A 19,817-nucleotide genomic window follows, 5' to 3' on the forward strand; every position below is an offset into this window, starting at 1 on the left:
AGATACTTTGTTGCTACAGATCCCATCTATCAAAACAAAAATAACGCTAGGTGATCGAGCATTTGCTTGTGCAGCCCCCAAACTCTGGAATAACTTGCCATTTGAAGTCAGGAAATCATCATCTGTAAACGTTTTTAAGTCAAAACTGAAAACACTTCTTTTTAATTAACTGTACCGTAAATCTAAGCATATCAGGAGCTCTTGTAGCGCAGTAGAATATATACCTAATGTTGGATAGTTTCTGCGCTTTATAAATGTACTATTATTATTTTTTCAATGTGTATAGACTGGTACTTTGTTAAAGAGATGGATCTATGTTATTCCAGAATACTGGACCGGTGTAAATAATTGTTTTTTGGGCGGAAGCTGTTCTCCTTCTATCTCTTTCTATCATTTTCTCTCTCATCTCTCTCTCTCTCTCTCTCTCTCTCTCTATATATATATATATATATATTTCTCTCTCTCTCTCTCTCATTCCTTGTCTAACTTTCTTTATATCTCTGAATTCCTAATACTCTCCCCCTCTCCCCCTCTCTCTCCATATATATATATATATATATATCTCCCTCCTTGTCTAACTTTCTCTTTCTCTGAATTCCTAATACTCTACCCCTCTCTCTTTTGCTCTCCCTCTCTATCTCTCTCTCTCTCTATCTCTCTCTCTCTCTATATATATATATATATATGTGTGTGTGTGTGTGTGGGTGCACTTGTAATGACCGTCAATCGGGGAGGTTCATATGAATACACAACTTCCAACTGTGGAGACACAGCAAACCGTGGAGCTCCACAGTTGCAGAATCATTAAAACGAGATTTAAATCAGCTTTGGGACATCTCAGTAGTACCCCATCAACGTTCGGCTGCGATTTAACTCCATCCCCGGTTTCCCACTTTGGAGTCATAGCTTGCAGCCTGAATATGTGTATTATTTTCCGATCTCAAGAATAATATCAAGTGAAGAGCGCCAGCATGAGGATACACACTGCACAGTCTGTATCTTATTAGATGCAGCGCATGCGCAGTGCTGGTGCAGTGCACCTTGCGACGTGCCTGTTAACGTATATGGACATGTCATGGCGGGATTAGTACAGCCACAACTGGCAAAAGTAAGTAGAACTTGTCTAGATCTAGAAAGTTTACTTTCATTTTTAATCCAGTCTAGGCCCATTAATATTCTATCAACTTTTTAAAGAATTCCTTAGGCCTATAGATCTAGTTCTATTCATGATATTGGGTACAAAAAACTCATACATAGATCTAGATCTAATCTAGATCTAAGTAAGATGTAGATCTAGATTCTAGGCCTAACGTTAGGCCTAGACCTAGACTAGTACTACTAGTCTAGGCTACTAGTAGTAGATCTAGGTCTAGTATAAGTTCTTCTTAGGCCTAACTTTAGAGTTAAACTAAAGGAATATCTAGTAACGTTAGATTTGAAGGTCTATTTCACATCAGCCAGATTTAGCCTAAATGTGTGCATGGGAAATGTGGAGCCATAGGTCTAGGCCTATCTGTAAATAACTCACATGGGTCAGATGTGTATAAATGTGTGCATGGGAAATGTGGAGCCATAATAATCTGGGTCAGATGTGTATAAATGTGTGCACGGGAAATGTGGAGCCATAACTAGATATAGATCTACATGGGCAATATGTGTTTAAATGTGTGCATGGGAAATGTGGAGCCATATATATTACACATGGGCCAGATGTGTATAAATGTGTGCATGGGAAATGTGGAGCCATATATATATATATATATATATATATATATATATTACACATGGGCAAGATATGTATAAATGTGTGCATGGAAAATGTGGAGCCATGTTTAACTGAACTATTTAAGGTGGATTGAAGATTTATAAATGTGTGCATGGGAACTGTGGAGCCATTATACATGGGCCAGATTTGTATAAATGTGTGCATTGGAAATGTGGAGCCATATCTATATATTTTATACATAGGCCAGATGTGTATAAATGTGTGCATGGGAAATGTGGAGCCATATATATATATATAGATCGACATGGGCAATATGTGTTTAAATGTGTGCATGGGAAATGTGGAGCCATATATATATATATTACACATGGGCCAGATGTGTATAAATGTGTGCATGGGAAATGTGGAGCCATATATATATAAATATATATATATTACACATGGGCCAGATGTGTATAAATGTGTGCATGGGAAATGTGGAGCCATATATATATATATAATGGGCCAGACGTGTATAAATGTGTGCATGGGAAATGTGGAGCCATATCTATATATATATATATATATATTACACATGACCCAGATATGTATAAATGTGTGCATGGAAAATGTGGAGCCATGTTTAACTGAACTATTTAAGGTGGATTGAAGACTTATAAATGTGTGCATGGGAACTGTGGAGCCATTATACATGGGCCAGATTTGTATAACTGTGTGCATGGGAAATGTGGAGCCATATATATATATATATATATATATGGGCCAGACGTGTATAAATGTGTGCATGGGAAATGTGGAGCCATATCTATATATATATTACACATGACCCAGATATGTATAAATGTGTGCATGGAAAATGTGGAACCATGTTTATCTGAACTATTTAAGATGGATTGAAGATGTATAAATGTGTGCATGGGAAATGTGGAGCCATATATATATTACACATGGGCCAGATGTATAAATGTGTGCATGGGAAATGTGGAGCCACATAAACACATGGGCCAGATGTATAAATGTGTGCATGGGAAATGTGGAGCCACATAAATATATTACACATGGGCCAGATGTGTATAAATGTGTGCATGGGAAATGTGGAGCCATATATATATATTACACATGGGCCAGATGTGTATAAATGTGTGCATGGGAAATGTGGAGCCATATATATATATTACACATGGGCCAGATGTGTATAAATGTGTGCATGGAAAATGTGGAGCCATATATATATATTACAAATGGGCCAGATGTGTATAAATGTGTGCATGGAAAATGTGGAGCCATATATATATATTACACATGGGCCAGATGTGTATAAATGTGTGCATGGGAAATGTGGAGCCATATATATATTACACATGGACCAGATGTATAAATGTGTGCATGGGAAATGTGGAGCCATATATATATTACACATGGGCCAGATGTGTATAAATGTGTGCATGGGAAATGTGGAGCCATATATATATATTACACATGGGCCAGATGTGTATAAATGTGTGCATGGGAAATGTGGAGCCATATATATATATATATATATATACACATAGGCCAGATGTGTATAAATGTGTGCATTTGAAATGTGGAGCCATATATATATATATATATATTATACATGGGCCAGATTTGTATAAATGTGTGCATGGGAAATGTGGAGCCATATCTATATATATTATACATGGGCCAGATGTGTATAAATGTGTGCATGGAAAATGTGGAGCCATATATATATATTACAAATGGGCCAGATGTGTATAAATGTGTGCATGGGAAATGTGGAGCCATATCTATATATATATTACACATGACCCAGATATGTATAAATTTATGCATGGGAAATGTGGAGCCATATATATATATATATATTACACATGGGCCAGATGTCTATACATTTGTGCATGGGAAATGTGGAGCCATTTATATATTACATATGGGCCAGATGTGTATAAATGGGTGCATGGGAAATGTGGAGCCATGTTTATCTCAACTATTTAAGGTGGATTGAAGATGTATAAATGTGTGCATGGGAAATGTGGAGCCATATCTATATATATTACACATCAGCCAGATATGTATAAATGTGTGCATGGGAAATGTGGAGCCACATTTATTATTGCATATGGGCTAGATATGTATAAATGTGTGCATAGGAAATATGGAGCAATCTATATCTATTGCAAATGAGTCAAATATGATAAGATGTGTGCATGGGAAATGTGGAGCCATGTATTTACATGACCCCCTTGATGTACATCATAATGGATGTGTTTCATAATACCTCATGATTTTAACAAATAATATAATAAAATTGAGCATGGATATGAGTAGCAATATTTTGGCAAATTCCAGTATGATAAGGGGGAGGATGTGGGAGGGGGGGGGGTGTAATATTTAGATATTTTCTTCCAGCTTGCTCACAGCTGTGTTTCTGCATAATATTACTAATATTTACTTGACCTGTTTCAGAATCGGATTCTCAGAAGTCAAACCAGACAGACAGTTCCAGATATTTTTAGTGAAGTTGATCCTGAAGGATTTACAGTGAAACAGCTGCCTGACAAAGGTGAGTGAGGTTACATACATGTACATGTAGATTGTATTAATAGTGAAAATTCACTGTAGCATAGATATCTAACATTAATATGCTCAATAAAATATTGATTCAGAGCTAGACTATGCAAGGAACGCCTGGTATGGTTCTTTGATCACACCTCATCGCCTATTGTCTGAAAATCACCAGCTCTTTTCAGAGTAACTTTGATACCCTTCGCAGTTAAACAGGTCAACTTCTTTAGTAAAATCTATACCCTTTCTGTATATTTCATTAATTTCATGCAGTAGAATATTTGATATGCTTTCCCTCATATTTTTCTGTTTTTATAATCTTAATTCAACACTTAATTGCGTGAAGCAGTCTTCAGTGGCAAAGTGTTGAAAATAGAATCAATTACCACTACTGCATTTTCGTCTACAAAATACTCAATAATCTAGCCCCTTATTTAGAATCTTTTGGTCATAATCGTCCAGTTTACTTTGTTACTTGTCATTCTACCTTAAATCCCTTATTTATCCTGAAACCAAAGACTGAATTTAAAAAACGTTCTTTTTCTTTCACTGCTCCAAGCATCTATAACAATCTACCGACTCATATTCGCACGGCAACTTCACTCCAAATGTTAAAAAACCAAATTAAGTCACTCCCTCTATCACTTTAATGCATGCACTGGTACCTAATGTTATATCATGACTTTTACCATAAGTTAGTTTTGTTTGTTTGTCTGTTTGCAGTTGTGTAGTCTATTTTTACGGCATGTGTATTTTTTGAAATATTTTTTTTGGTCATTTTTCTTTGTATCAATAATATCTTAAATATTTAATATTTAAGGCCTTTTGTTCATTTTGATCTAGTTTTTATTTTTTTAAAGCTTTTTTTTTAATGTTTTCTACAATGTATTCTATTTTTTTGTAAATATTTGTATGTACAGGGCTCTTTTGTAAAGCAGGAGGTATTAAACTTGATTTGGTTAAGTGTTTAAAGGTTAGACCTTGAAATGAATTTTAATGCCTCCTCATGGGGTTGAATGTCAAAAAGTTTTTAGAAAATCTAGAGAAAACGTCATGTTCATCATGACATGCATGACACTGTAATTTAATATCTGCAGCATACTAATATTAAATACAGTGTGTTGCTTAAAAGTCTGCTTGATGGCAATGTGACCAAAAAGACACACAAATGTTATTTAAAACTCAACCAATTTTGAAAATAAGTGCCTTCTTACAAGTACGAGTCCGAGTTACTTATCACACCTGAGCATTATCTTAAATGACAGACAAATATACTTGTAACATCATATTCACAATGTTTAAACTCGCATGATTGATCTCATGAAGATTATGTATTTCTTCAATCACAGGTAGAGCAGTCTTTACCACCAAAACGTTTGAAGAGGGAGAATTCCTTTTGTGGTACAGAGGAGATCTGGTAACCAGAGATGTGGGGGAAAGAAGAGATGCAGACTGTGAAACTTGCTTCAGATACTTTTTCACATGGAAAGGGACGAAATGGTGGTAAGTCTACATACTATGACGACTTGATTTATTGAAAAGTATATTTTGTAATGATAGGTGTTGAAAACAAACCTAAGGCTATATGCTTATGACGTAGTCGTAAACATGTGGGTTGACAGGGCAACATATTTTCTACCAGTGGTTTTTGTTTTTTCCCTAGAGAAAGATCGAAAGCTAGTCATATCTGTCAAATTCTATTCCGTGCTTTTGAATAAACCCGTGGACTGACCACATACAGTACACATACAGTTTTCTGCAGAAAGTATCAATACGGCAAGGACAGCATAGAACAAATATGCAACTTATATTCTTCTCTATCTATTCAAACCTGTTTTAGCTATCATACAAAAAACACAATCTTACCAATGACAATTATTCTACCTTGTCAGTCCAACAGATCATATTCCATTTTGGAGAGCATAAAATGAGAATATAAAACAATATTTGGTACAAATATTGGATATAAAAGAAAGGTGCATTACACTGAAAAGTCCATTTTTTTTTTGTACACTCCACATTTCATCTTACAGATGAAACAGATTCGGAAATTTCTATGCAACTTGCACCACCTCCCTCTCCCTCCAGTGAAGTTTTAAATGATGAAACAGATTCGGAAATTTCTACGCAGCTTGCACCACCTCCCTCTCCCTCCAGTGAAGTTTTAAATGATGCTGGTTCATCAGTTCCCTGCAATATGTCATCGGAAGACTCTTTTTCTACTCCCCCTTTCTTCTACACCTCATCTTCACTTCAGTCTGATATTACTTCATCTGTTCATTCATTACTTCCCCTAACACCTCCCCGCACCCCCCAATCAACCCCTCACACAACCCCTCCCTCAACCCCTCGCCTAACCCCTCTCCCAACCCCTCTCCCAACCCCTCCCTCAACCCCTCTCCTAACCCCTCGCTCATCAACTCCTCATTCAACTTCTTCATCTGCTTTGTCTCCTCCTCTCCCTTCCCATCCTCCTAATTCATTTCTTTCAATGTCTGTTGTCCAGCGTCATCCTCGCATTGTAGCTGGATTTCTCATTTCGCTACTCCTGCTTGTTGTCTTTATACATCTTCTGCTTTTAATTTCTGTTATCCTTCTTTGTTAAATGTTCATCATTCATTTTGTAATTTCCCAAATTTCCTCTTCTTTATAATCTGGGAAGATGATCTGAGATGGGCCAACATATGTCAAATGGTAAGATTTACTGAAAAATCATTTGAAAACTTGAGAACAAAAATCATACAGTTGGTAAACATAATCTTCATTGAGGATGTAGTTTTCAATGCACAATTCAAACCCTGCATTGGATTTCCTGCTTTCTTTGCTCATTCTAAAATAATATAACACTGCATACATGTTTGGTCCGTTTGATATGAATTCAGGTTTGTGCTAGTAGCCACTTTTTATATTGTATTCTTTATTTGCTTTTTGGAGCTACGTTCCACTTTTAAAGATTAGATAGATTATTTTCTTCTTTCCCCCCTCATTCTACACGTCTGTTCTTGTTTATCATAATGCTTTTTTTCCTTTTTCCCATGCTATTTTTTAATCTTTCCTCATCTCTCCCTCCCTTCTTCTCCTTGGACTCATCTTTCTTCTCCGCATGTTCCTTCTCCCCTGCCGAAGCCTTCTTCCATCTCTCCCACCCGGTGTAAACATCTTGTGGATAGATATGTCCGAAATTGTACATTTTCCCTTTAGTCTGTTGCCTCTCCTTGCCCTTTCCCCAATTTGGTCGCTTCTCTCTCTCTTTTGTTATTTTTGTTATACCATGTAATGTCTTTGGCTCTCGTATTTCAGAGGGTCTAGAGAGGATATATTTTGTTCGCAATGCTGTTGCCCGTGGCTTGTAGGGCGTGTCGTTATTCGACCTTTGTGTTTTTTTTGTTTTTTTTTTGTTATTTGTATTTATATTGAAAAAATCTTCCACGGTTAGTTCGTCGTCTTTTTTCGCCTCGGTACTCTTGTCTGATGCACGGTGACATTTTGTAGCATTACAATTTTAAGGCAAATGAAAAGTAAACATATGCATGTTTAATGTTCATGATATTGGTTATGATTTCCAATGCCTACATGTAATGTTACCTATTTGTTTCCTATGTTACTTGTATTTCAAATTTCCTCCTAAAATTAACCATGCGTTAACAAAAATCATGACTGTAACGATTCTTCTTTGAGTGATACCCTACTTGAAAAGTAACAGTTAATCAAATAATATCTGACAACAGAGAAAACCTAAAGTGAAATCACAAATTGTAACCCACATATACTTGTATGTTTCAGTGATTCATTGTAATTTTAAACATTGATGAATCTAATGTTTTCATTTTTTTTCAATTTCATTTCCAGTAGGGATGCATCAGTCGAACCAACTAAACAACAACTGGGACGACTCGTCAACCATGGTTGGAGGGGTGAAGTCAACAGCAGAATGAAGATTAGAGAGAACCCTCACAATGAACCAGAACTGGTTCTCTTCTCATTGAAGAAAATCAAAGAAGGTGAAGAAGTGTTATATGATTATGGGGTGGGAGATAATTTTGTATTCCCAAGTCCTACTCAATTACACAGTGGAGTCCAAGATGAAAAACCTGAAATTCTGCAAAATTCTGCAAACCTCCCACCAGACCCAGAAAAAGTTTGTTCACCATTCTCCGAGCCTGCCACACAAGAACTACTGGAACCAGATGGAAACTTTTCACAGTCCAATGTTCGAGCTGATGATGATGAAACATCTGAAGATCGATGCAGAAACCCCCCTAATAACGAAACAAATTGGGAACCATCCCCTAAGCCTGCCACACAAGCTTTAATGGAATCAGATGGTAAGATTTCACAGTTCAGTGTTTCAGCTGATAATGATGACACATGTGATGATCCATGCCGGAACCCCTCTAATAACCAAGAACATTGGGAACCATCCCCTGAGCCTGCCACACAAGCGTTAATGGAATCAGATGGAAAGCTCTCCCAGTTTGATGTTCCAGTTGATAATGATGACACATGTGATGATCCATGCATAAACCCCCCTAATAACCAAGTGCATTGGGAATCATTTACTGAGCTTGCCACACAACCTTTAATAGAACCAGATGGAAACCTTCCACTTTCCAATGTTCTAACTGATGATGCTGAAACATCTGATGATCTATGCAGAAACCCCCCTAATAACGAAACAAATTGGGAACCATCCCCTGAGCCTGCCACACAAGCTTTAATGGAATCAGATGGAAAGATTTCACAGTTTAATGTTTCAGCTGATAATGATGACACATGTGATGATCCATGCATAAACCCACCTAATAACCAAGTGCATTGGGAACCATTTACTGAGCTTGCCACACAACCTTTAATGGAACCAGATGGAAACCTTTCACTGTCCAATTTTCTTGCTGATAATGATGACACATCTGATGATCTATGCAGAAACCCCCCTAATAACCGAGAGCACTGGGAACCATTCCCTGAGCCTGCCACACAAGCATTGATGGTACCAGATGGAACCCTTTCACAAAATATTTTTTCAAGTGATAATGAGGACATATTATCTGACCATAATGATGATAGTGATGATGATCCAGACTATGTCTGTGATTCTCAAGGAGATTCTGACTCTTCAGGGAAGACTTCATTAAATAATTCTCAAGCATCATTGCCTAAGGCTAAATGTACATCAATAAATGGCATCACTCGATCACTGAAATCTCTGTCATCAGATCAGTCATTGGAGGCATCATCAAGATATGGAGGCATTGATGCTGACCATGAGGGGATAACTGTGATGAAGACCAACAATCAAGGAGGGCGAAAATATGACAAGGTAGCTTATTGCATGATGTGTGAGAAGCCCCACAAAAAACTTCCTGATCACCTGCGGTCACAACATTCCAATGAAATAAAGGTGGCGCAATACATGGCAGCAACGAATCGAAAAGAAAAGGATAAGCTATTGACATTGATAAGAAATAAAGGAAATCACATGCACAACTACAGGGTCTTCGAAAAGGGTCATGGAGAGCTTGTGGTCGTATATAGACCTTCTTGTGAAGCAAAGCCCCGTGATTATCAGCCTTGCAAAGATTGTTTGGGATGGTTTGCGAAAGCCGAATTGTGGAAACACCGCTGCATTTTGAAGCAAGAAGAGCCGGCTAAGGAGCAAAAGAAAAAACGAAGAAGACTATTAGCACAAGGTCGACTCTTGCTTCCACCAGTGCCCTGCACATCAAGAGATTCTATAACACACAAAGTACTGAGTGGTCTCAGCGATGATGAAATCAAGGCCTGCATTCTAAATGATCAGTTGATTCTAGAATTGGCCAAGGTGTACTCTAAGAAATTGGGCCATGACGAAGAACAGCACAACCACATCAGATGCAAGTTACGAGAACTAGGAAGACTTGTACTTCAGTTCAGACGTTGCAGCTGCAATGGCAAGGCAAGTCTGACTTCCCTGATATCACCAAATGGTTTTATGACTGTCTTGAGTGCTGTCAAGAAAGTGGCAGGCTTTGATGAGGAGAACCACTTGTTCAATACACCAAGTCTAGCACTTAAGCTGGGACATACCTTAAGAAAGGCTGCCTTTGTGCTCCTGAGTAAGGCTTTGATGGACAGAGATGGGGATGACATGCAGAAACTTGTAGAAAAGTTCATCAAGCTGCTTGACACTTGTTGGGGATCTGAAATCTCTACTCATGCTCTACGAACTTTGTACCAGAGGAAACGAAACCAGCCCAAACTCCTACCCCTAACGAGTGATGTTGTGGCTTTGTCAAGACACCTAGAGGTACAGGCTGAACTTTGTGTAGACAAACTGTCATCTGGGACCGCAATCGAAAACCATAGCACATGGAGAGAACTCAACAAGACCATGCTGGCTCATCTCATTGTGTTTAATAGGAGGAGACAAGGGGAAATCAGCAAGATGACTCTTGATGACTACAATAAAATCAAGAAAGGTGAATCTCATATGGTGGAAGGACAACTAGAGATGCTGAAAGACTGGGAAAAAAATCTTGTAAAGTTTCTCTGGAGAGTTGAGGTAGTAGGAAAACGTGGCAGGACAGTGCCGATCCTTGTGACAGACTCCATGAAATCATGTGTAGACACCCTTGTATCCCACAGGGAGGAAGCAGGTGTAAACCCAAGCAACAAATACCTGTTCGCCGTAGCCAATAGTGACACTACATCTCATGTTCGAGGGTCAGATGCTCTCCGTGAGCTGTCAGAAGCATGTGGAGCACAAAATCCTTCAACACTTCGATCCACAAAATTACGGAAGCATGTAGCTACCATGTCACAACTAATGAGCTTGAGGGACCATGAGATGGACGCCTTAGCAAACTTCATGGGCCACGATATTAGGATACATAGGGAGTATTATAGACTGCCAGATGCTGCTATGCAGGTGGCCAAAATATCAAAGATCCTGTTCGCCATGGAGGGAAAAGCTGGGAACCCGGTCCAGCTGATTGGCACTGCAAAAAGTCTGGATGAGCTTCAAATCAAGTTAGATGAAGGTAAATTTGTGATGAGGGTAGAATTATACAGTGGGGATCTCAATCCAAACCCTAATGCGATGAGAAACATCATGGCGAGGGATGAGTGGGATGAATAACAAACCATGTAGCATGTACTAATTTTAAGAATCAAGTATTTCTGATTTCCACTCAACTTGACAATTATCAAATACAAAATATGTAAATTGATAAACATGCTGCAACATTATTGAATTAATGAAAAGTGTTGTTTTCAAATGAACCATGCAGTTAAATATTCCTCACTATATTGTTCACTTGTTTGTTTCAATTTATTTAGATTAGGGGTAATTAAGGCATTTGTTTGACTCGATCCACAAATGTAGCATATACCTGGTGCCAATTCTACCATGTTGTATTTAGAAATAATTGATTATATTCTTTTGTTTTAAATTACAAGTATGTTTTCTTTGCAGTTGACCCAGATTTTCTTTTTGGTGAATATTATTGATTATTATTTTATGTACAGAGATCGACACTGGAGAACAGGGACCTGAATCATGTGATGACAATTGTGACAGCGATGTTGATTCTGGTGATCATGATGTCGAACGTCAGCTACCTGGATGCTCCCAAAAAGGTATGACTTTAAGTCCAATGAGAGCATCTAAAAAAATTCTTTTTGCAAACCTAAATGTTAATTTTGCCTATTGTACCGCACTCTCAATCATCCTCAAAAGCCAAAGTGAAACCAAACTTTTTCCTGTTGAAATCACCACGTACCAATATTTGTGCATTTTGAATTGTTAAAAATTATAGCACAATTATAATTGTAATGTAGCCTCACAAAAAGGCTGTTGCCAATGACGAAGAAAATCTATTAGTGAATTTAATTGGTCTCTATATCTAAACTTCTCTAAACTAAAAAAAAATTGTGTACATACAATAATATAGACTCAGAAAGTATTATGTGATCGTGGCCCTTTTGTTCTAGACTGGGAGTCAGGGGTTGTCAAGGTAATACAAAATGTACTTTTTTTCATGCACACAGCAATCACTACAATATACTAGGAAATGGATGAAAATGGAGGCAGCCAGGAGCCCCTCCCAAATAAACCCAAAACTGAGCTAGATTAGCAAAATAAATGACCAATAGAAACCGGGTAGAATATGTGAAACATAACCCCATCTGTCATGACACTGTCAGATAATTTAAAGACTTGTTTGTGCCCGACTCCCCTAAACGGTAGATGCCCATAATTTCACGAAATATGAGCTTTACAAAATTATATGATGGCTTTCTTCCCGCTAAAAAAAAATCGTTTAAGTGTATTCCTCCCAGGATCACACTCTATTCTGCATCACTGCAAAAGAGGATTTAAATATTCTTCCTCTCCTTCCATCCTCATAACAGTAATGCACTCTTCAAGTTCATGGGTCAGAGACTCAGAGAAACAGTATGTGATACTGCATTTATTATTCTGCATAGTATAATTGCAACATTTTTTTTGTTATTGTCTTTCATTAGGTACCAAAAGGCAAAGGCAAACGCAACATGTACTGGAAGAGGTTGATGAACAGCCAATAAGGAAGAAACGAAAGACAGCATGGAGCGATGCGGAAAAGTCGGCTGTCCAGAGACGTTTAGGAGCCTTTATGACTGTTCATTCTAAGCTACCTGGCAAGAGAGCGATAGACGAATGCTTGAAAGCTGAAGCTGTGCTGAAACACAGAACGTGGGTCAACATCAAAGACTACGTAAGAAACTCGAAGGTTACCAAAAGCAGAAAAACACAGCCTTGGTAAAAACATTCCCTTTAATATCAAATCACCATTTTTATATTGAATACACACATGCTTTTGTTTTGAGTCACCAAACTGCTGAAAATGCTCATAAATTACAAGGCATGTTCTTGTTATTACAGTCTAAAATGTGTATTCTTTTACATTTGGTTTCTCCATGTATTCATAAAATGTTTACCCACTCTACTGGCAAAGGATTTGTTATTTTGAGGTTTTATTATCATTTTTGTAGGCATCCGGCAATTTGTAATTGTGTTAGGGTCTTAGTGGACCTATGCTTGGCCACTCCCAGATATCAATGACAGGGAGCATATCGTTTAGGCAACATGTACTGATTACAATGAGAATTTTGCAGCATGAGTTGGAAATATCCTATTTGAACAAGAAAAAAAAACCCATAGATTTTTTAACGAAATAAATCAGTGGAAGTTGTAATCAAACAGTCAAGTATTTGCATTTACATACCATAATGGCAGCATAAGAAGGCAGTAGGGGAATTGACTAGTGTAATGCTTGTACATTTGTGACACAATTAAAACTTAAACAACATTTATTATGAGAACACGTTCAGTATAGTGTATTAATATCATCATCAAGGGAGAGTGCCCTTACTATGTGTAAAGGGTGCCCCTTTTCATTTTGGACAGAACTTGTGTTGTTTCTGATATTATTATGGGGTTGTACTAAACACTCGGGTCGCGGCGCGCTGAAAAACACTCGGGTCACGGCTCGTTTGGCCATCTTTTTTTAAGTGTCTTCAAATCGGCTTTTTAATATAAGGGGGAAATCTTATTTCAAATTAGCGACTGTTTTTACACTCGGGTCGCGGCTCGCTGGGCCATTTTTTCAATGATGTCTTCAAAGGGGATGCGTGGGGAAATTTACTTTAAAAACGAAGTTGTAAGTTGTGATTGTTTTTTGTTCAATGATAGACAAATAAGAAGATTATAATTAAGGCTGACATCGGGAAAGACAAATATACTAGGTGGGTAAAGTGGATTTTAGATAAAGTGTAATAGTACATAGGTATATGATCTATTAATATGATAGAAACAAGGAAGAATGGATACAGTGAGAAGATGAATTGTGGGAAATTAAGAACTACCAAGAGAGGAATACAAAAACAAAGAATGAAAGAATGAAATGAATATTTCCATCATTCCTTGTAATATCCTATCAAGTTTTATTCCTCGCTTTATTTTCATATTTGTCAGTCTTTAAAAAATATTCTTTCTAAATTTTATTCTACCCCTTTATTTCTCATCTTTTTTCTATCATGTAAATCTTTATTTCCTCCACTCTTTTCTTTATATCTTTATCACTGTTAAATTTGACCAATGAATTCTTTCAATTCCCTTTTTATTAAATATTTGTTTTCTTTCATTCTTTGTTTATGTAATCCTCTCTTGTTAGTTCTTAATTTCCCACAATTCATCTTCTCACTCTATCCATTATTCCTTGTTTCTATCAAATATACAGTTCATTTCCCTTGTAGTATTACACTTTCTCTAAAATCCACTTTAATCACCTAGTATTTTGTCTTTCCCAATGCCAGCCTTAATTCTAATCTTCTTATTTGTCTATCATTAAAAAAATAATAATCACAACTTCCAACTTCTTTTTTAAGAAAATTTCCCTACGCATCCCCTTTGAAGACATCATTGAATAAATGGCCCAGCGAGCCGCGACCTGAGTGTAAAAACAGTCACTAATTTGAAATAATATTTTCCCCCTTAAAAACCGATTTGAAGACACCATTTTGTTTAAATGGCCAAACGAGCCGCGACCTGAGTGTTTAGTACAAGCCATTAATATGGGATAGTGTAGAGATAGAATTTGTACACTTTTGTTTAATTAGCAATGCAGTAGTTTCTGCAGATTTAGTATAATTGTGGCAAAAAATAGAGGGGGAGTCAATGATCAGTGCCCCCTTTAAAAAGTAAACCGAATGTATGTTTGTTGTGAATTAATAAGAACAGATCTGAATATTATTCTCAGATTTCCCACATACATAAAATATGTCAATTTAGTGTTTAAGCACTAGACTATAGATGATGGTTGTAATGTGAATAATTAGTTGTGATGGGGGTCGGGGCCCAAAACCTTTTTTTTTTGTAATACCTTTGCAACAAAACAAATAAAAAGGGCTATAATAAAGGGTTGGTTCCAGTATAATCATATAAACCTACAATATTAATATGATTCACCGTACTTCTTGCTGATTCAATTTCATCCCTGGTCCCTTTTTTTTTGGGGGGGGGGGGATTTGTGATGTCAGTGAGTTCTCCTTCATTCTTCATCATTGTTCAAAAGTTGGCTTCTCCAACAAATTTGTATTGCGTCAGATTTGTGTTAAATGTATAGCACACAACTAATGATGATGCTATGATAGGAATGTAAAAAACAGATATGCTGTGTAGCTTTTTTAACCTTAGGTACTGTTAAACTCTACGTAATTATGTTCATCAAACTAATATCTGGAATCTTTTACATCCATTTTGCCCCCAAATCAAACTCCATCATGTTAAATGGTATCTTTGGAATGTACTATTGTTACCACTGACAAATATTCATATATAATATTTGAGAAACTTGGAAAATGGATATTATTAATTTTGTCAGACTGAAAAGGGAATTATCCCTCAAATACTAACGCATTCATATTTATATGTATCACATGATTTTACAACAAAAGAAAATAAAATGGTATATAAATCAGGACTTTCTAGCAAACTGTGTGGTGTGCTAGTACTCTACCTAGGGGCTGCTATTTTCTTAGAGAGCAGTAGTGACTCTTGACCTTCAGTTTCAGTTTAGTTTCATTTATTTCACACTAAATAATTTCGAAATTACATGTGAAAAAAGGAACTTAATCAAAAGCATATAGCTTGTAGAATTTAAGTTCCTCAAAATAATGTTGACACAGTGTCATTCATTATAAGGTAGAAGTATGATGATACAAAATCAGAGTATACAGATAAAACAATGAAATGATATGGATGATGGATGTAAGAAAGAAGAGAACTAGGAAGGGAAGGTAAAGCATGGGGGTCAGGAGAAGAATGAGGAGAGAGAAAAGGAAGTTTTTAGAATAGAATATTCAAGGTCGGGATTCACAGTCCAGAAAAAAATAGTATACTTGTGCATTACATGTACAAATTTAATACTAACAATTTGATATGTTTTTTAAAGCTGCAACAGTTCTTAAGCTATTTGAGATTCGGATCAATGGTGCTTCAGTAGTTTGGTCCTGTGTATGAAATAGTTTTTATGGCGAAAACTGCCCGGGTTAGGGAGGATGATAGTTTGTACGTGTTGCATGTCGTGTTTGGTATGTGTGTAAAGCATCATTTTTTGTAAAGCGTTCAATTATGGCTGATGGGAGTATTGCTAAATAACATTTAATTATTTTGTTTGTTTAATATTCAAGGAGACTTTGTTTGCCTGGATCAAAGAGAGGGCTTTTGGCTTTCTTGCTGTGTGTAGCAGCAGTGGGCTATTTTTTTCTTCATTTCTAGTTATGAGTTATGTTGTTCAAAGTTGTTACAGATGTTATCTTTTGTTTTCATTAATTGGTTGCCTAATTTCTTGTTATGGTTTGAGGGGGGTTTTGTTTTTAGGTTTTAGAATTCTAGATTTTTTTTAGAATCCCTGGGGATTTTGCGGTAGTAAACCCCATTTATTTAAGTGGCAGAATTCATTTTATGCCTCAACCTTTCATATCATTCCAAACACACAAATATACTATACATGTGTATAAATTAAGGATGGCCGGCCAAGAATGAACAGTAATATGATCTGTTATTTTAACAAGACCTCAAAGAAATCATGAAATATGCGTAGACTGAGTTGATCAATTCTCCAAGTAAATGATATCAATATCATCTATTTTGCCTTCGTTTGTATTCTAACCTCATTTTCTGTGGCAATGTCAACTTCACAATATTGCACCATTCTTTTACCCAGGTGATGTTAGAAATAATTATTTATTCGTAATCACAATTATAAGACATTTTTCTACTACATGCATGTTTAATCTGTAGATTTTTGCAAATGTGGTGCAATGCCTGTGGTTCAATTGTATTGATTGGTACTAATGCCCTTTTTATGTACACGTTCGGACTTAACTCCTAATTGCATATCATCGCTGGACGTGTTTAACTTGTCTCTTGTAAATTTCATGATTTGCATGTGCCTTTGAAGACTGTCAAATAATTGTATCGAAATAAAGTATATTTTACAGAAATTCAAAGAAGATAAACTATTGTTTATTACAATTGGCATTTATTTGATTCTATCTCGTCTTTTTCCTCTGTAGTACAATACACCTGCTGGTGTATGAGATATTTATAGAAATAACATGATAATTCTGTGATTTTTGTTTTCCCTCTTTAACATAAGTCATATTTTAAAATTAAGAAAGAAAATGATTTGCTAGATAATACTGCATAGTTTTAAAACTGTAATTATATCCAATTTTATAGTGGCAAGTATGTATATGTTTGCAGGAGGTGTGTTAAAGAATTTAATAGAATTCGAGGATGAAAGGAAAGAAAATATTCAGGGAAAGTGGTTTGATACCACATTGATCGAGGAATTGTTAAAACATGTTGAAAAAGATGACAGTTTCGTCCTTAAATTGAATGAAGATATAGTTAGAGAGAGAGAAAGAGAGGAGCACAGGAGAAAGTTTTGCAAACTTTTTGTGTGGTGGTGTCATTAAGTTCCGTTGGTACGTACAGTGGATGGAATTATTAAAGTTAATTTCCTTCATTATATCTTTCCCAGCTTATCTATTAATAATTTCAACGTGTGCAAGCACTGTAACATCATTTGCGATATAGTGATTCCTTACAGTTAAAATAATGAAGACATATCAGTACGCAATATAGTACAAACAAGCTCAATCTTTATTTTGTATATGTGTCTTCTTTCTTCAAAAGACATAAACGTTATTCACAAAACATAACATTTTCACAAGTCGATACGTCAAAATGCAAACATGTATAAGAAAAGAATAAATGTTACAAACATATTTTGATGATAGTAAGAGAACAAAAGGAATCTCATACAAAGAAGCAATGATATTAATCCAAACTCTATACCACTAGTGATAACGATTAATTTAAAAACATTTACAAATATGAATTGTATTCTTTCCTTGAATTGCCGAAATCTTCCCCCTCCCCCCGAAAACAAAAATAAAGAAATATAAATATCCTTATGATAGAATAATGGTTTTTATATACATGGGGGGGGGGGCTAGAAAGAACGGAACACCTGCGATCTACAATTACAACTTCATCATTGACCTAATTCTTACTTCATTAAGAAGATCATTCTTTTTCGAAATGATAAAAAATGATGTCAAGATCATCAACTTTGAGTCATTATGTCATTGTAATTGGAAATATCCGGTTTTCTTTCTTTCTGAGCCACACAATATAGTGTGACAGTTCATGGGCAATCCCTTTAAATTACCTTGATCTCTTGACACTGATAAAAGCTAAGCCAACATTTTTATTGAACCTGAGTAAGTGGAACTGATGTTGGGATTCCTAGGATTACATTTGTAATGGCTTCCATCAGGGGCGGATCCACGTAGCGATTTTTCCGGCCCGCCCCCCCCCAGCCCCCCAAAACGATAAAAAAAATAGGATAATAACGTAAAGTTAACCTTTATAAAACAAAAAACAAAAGCGCCCCATCCCCCCCCCCCCCGCTTATTCGCCGGCCGGCTGAGACGGCACTAAATTTTGTATTAAGATTTGGCTACCCCCCCTCCCCATTGGCGCCGGCTGGATCCTCTGCAGGCGTGGATCCACGGGGGGGGGGGGGGGTGACGGGTCAACAACAACAAAATCTCACGAATTAGGTCACACACAAAAAAAATAGTGGTCTCATATTCACCGGCTGACTAAGTCGGCGCAAAATATTTCCTGAAAAATTGCACCCCAAAAAAATGCTTCCTACCCCCCCCCCCCGCTTATTCACCGACGGCTGAGTCGCAACTAATATTTTCTCACGGATTGGGCCCCCCCCCCCCCTCTTCCCGCCGGCTGGATCCGCCACTGGCTTCCATACAGTAAATCAAGATCATATTTATCAAGACTTTTTACATGATACACAACGGTCAACTGTTGACCATAACTCTTGTTTCTAAGATTGATATTATATTGTGGAAATTAAGATTTGAAAGACAGTATTGCCTTCATTGTTTTAAATACAAGCAAACATAATAATATCCTTTTTTGCATGAGTTAGTTCGAAGTTTACAAGGAAAAGATAAAAATCGACAAACTCCACGTTTGCTAGGTCTTATGCCTACTTCCCCGATTGACAATGACTAGATGCAGACACCGCACTTTCATAGCTCAAATTCAGACGAATCATGTGTAAGAAGAAGTAAACGTTTTTTAGTATCTTTTGACATTGGAATGGGCTTATTGTGATTTTCTTTCCTCAAATTTGATAAAATATTGCTTATAAAGCCTATATTTATTACCTCCACAGTTTCATGGTGTTTTGCCTACCTCCCCGATTGAAGGCGTTTACATGTATGGGTGTGTGTGTGTATCTCCCTTCCTCTCTGATAATGCTTACCTCGATGGAGTAGTAGCCACATTATAAGTTGCACCAAAAGGACCTGAAGGCAAAATGTTGACATCCATATCATTCATTATATGAAAGGGAGAAGGGACCATTCCATGGTTTTGGAGTTATCAAGAAACTACATGACGGTT

The 19,817-nt window shown here is 36.7% G+C and overlaps 1 protein-coding gene across 2 annotated transcripts; it reads left to right on the plus strand.

The window, feature by feature from the left end:
- The first annotated feature begins 691 nt into the window (after positions 1 to 691).
- On the plus strand, positions 692 to 15,163 carry LOC115922389. 2 transcript variants are annotated; one of them, XM_030981339.1, is made up of 6 exons: positions 692 to 1,108; positions 4,196 to 4,292; positions 5,644 to 5,797; positions 8,144 to 11,313; positions 11,801 to 11,911; positions 12,800 to 15,163. In XM_030981339.1, exons 1-6 carry the CDS (start codon positions 1,076 to 1,078, stop codon positions 13,075 to 13,077), a joined length of 3,843 nt encoding a protein of 1,280 aa, XP_030837199.1. In that variant the 5' UTR covers positions 692 to 1,075; the 3' UTR covers positions 13,078 to 15,163. The 2 variants fall into 2 exon arrangements, with proteins under 2 accessions (XP_030837199.1, XP_030837203.1); XM_030981343.1 differs by lacking the exons at positions 692 to 1,108; positions 4,196 to 4,292; positions 5,644 to 5,797 and adding an exon at positions 6,657 to 6,988.
- Positions 15,164 to 19,817: the final 4,654 nt, after the last annotated feature.

Source organism: Strongylocentrotus purpuratus, unplaced genomic scaffold (assembly GCF_000002235.5).
Source record: "Strongylocentrotus purpuratus isolate Spur 01 unplaced genomic scaffold, Spur_5.0 spur5_contig_821, whole genome shotgun sequence".
Lineage (NCBI taxonomy): Eukaryota > Metazoa > Echinodermata > Echinoidea > Camarodonta > Strongylocentrotidae > Strongylocentrotus > Strongylocentrotus purpuratus.

Coding starts and splice junctions, on each gene's coding strand:
- LOC115922389 (XM_030981339.1), top strand. CDS start 1,076: ATGGCGGGATTAGTACAGCCACAACTGGCAAAA. Junction 1,109..4,195: donor TACAGCCACAACTGGCAAAA/GTAAGTAGAACT, acceptor GACCTGTTTCAG/AATCGGATTCTCAGAAGTCA. Junction 5,798..8,143: donor TGGAAAGGGACGAAATGGTG/GTAAGTCTACAT, acceptor TTTCATTTCCAG/TAGGGATGCATCAGTCGAAC.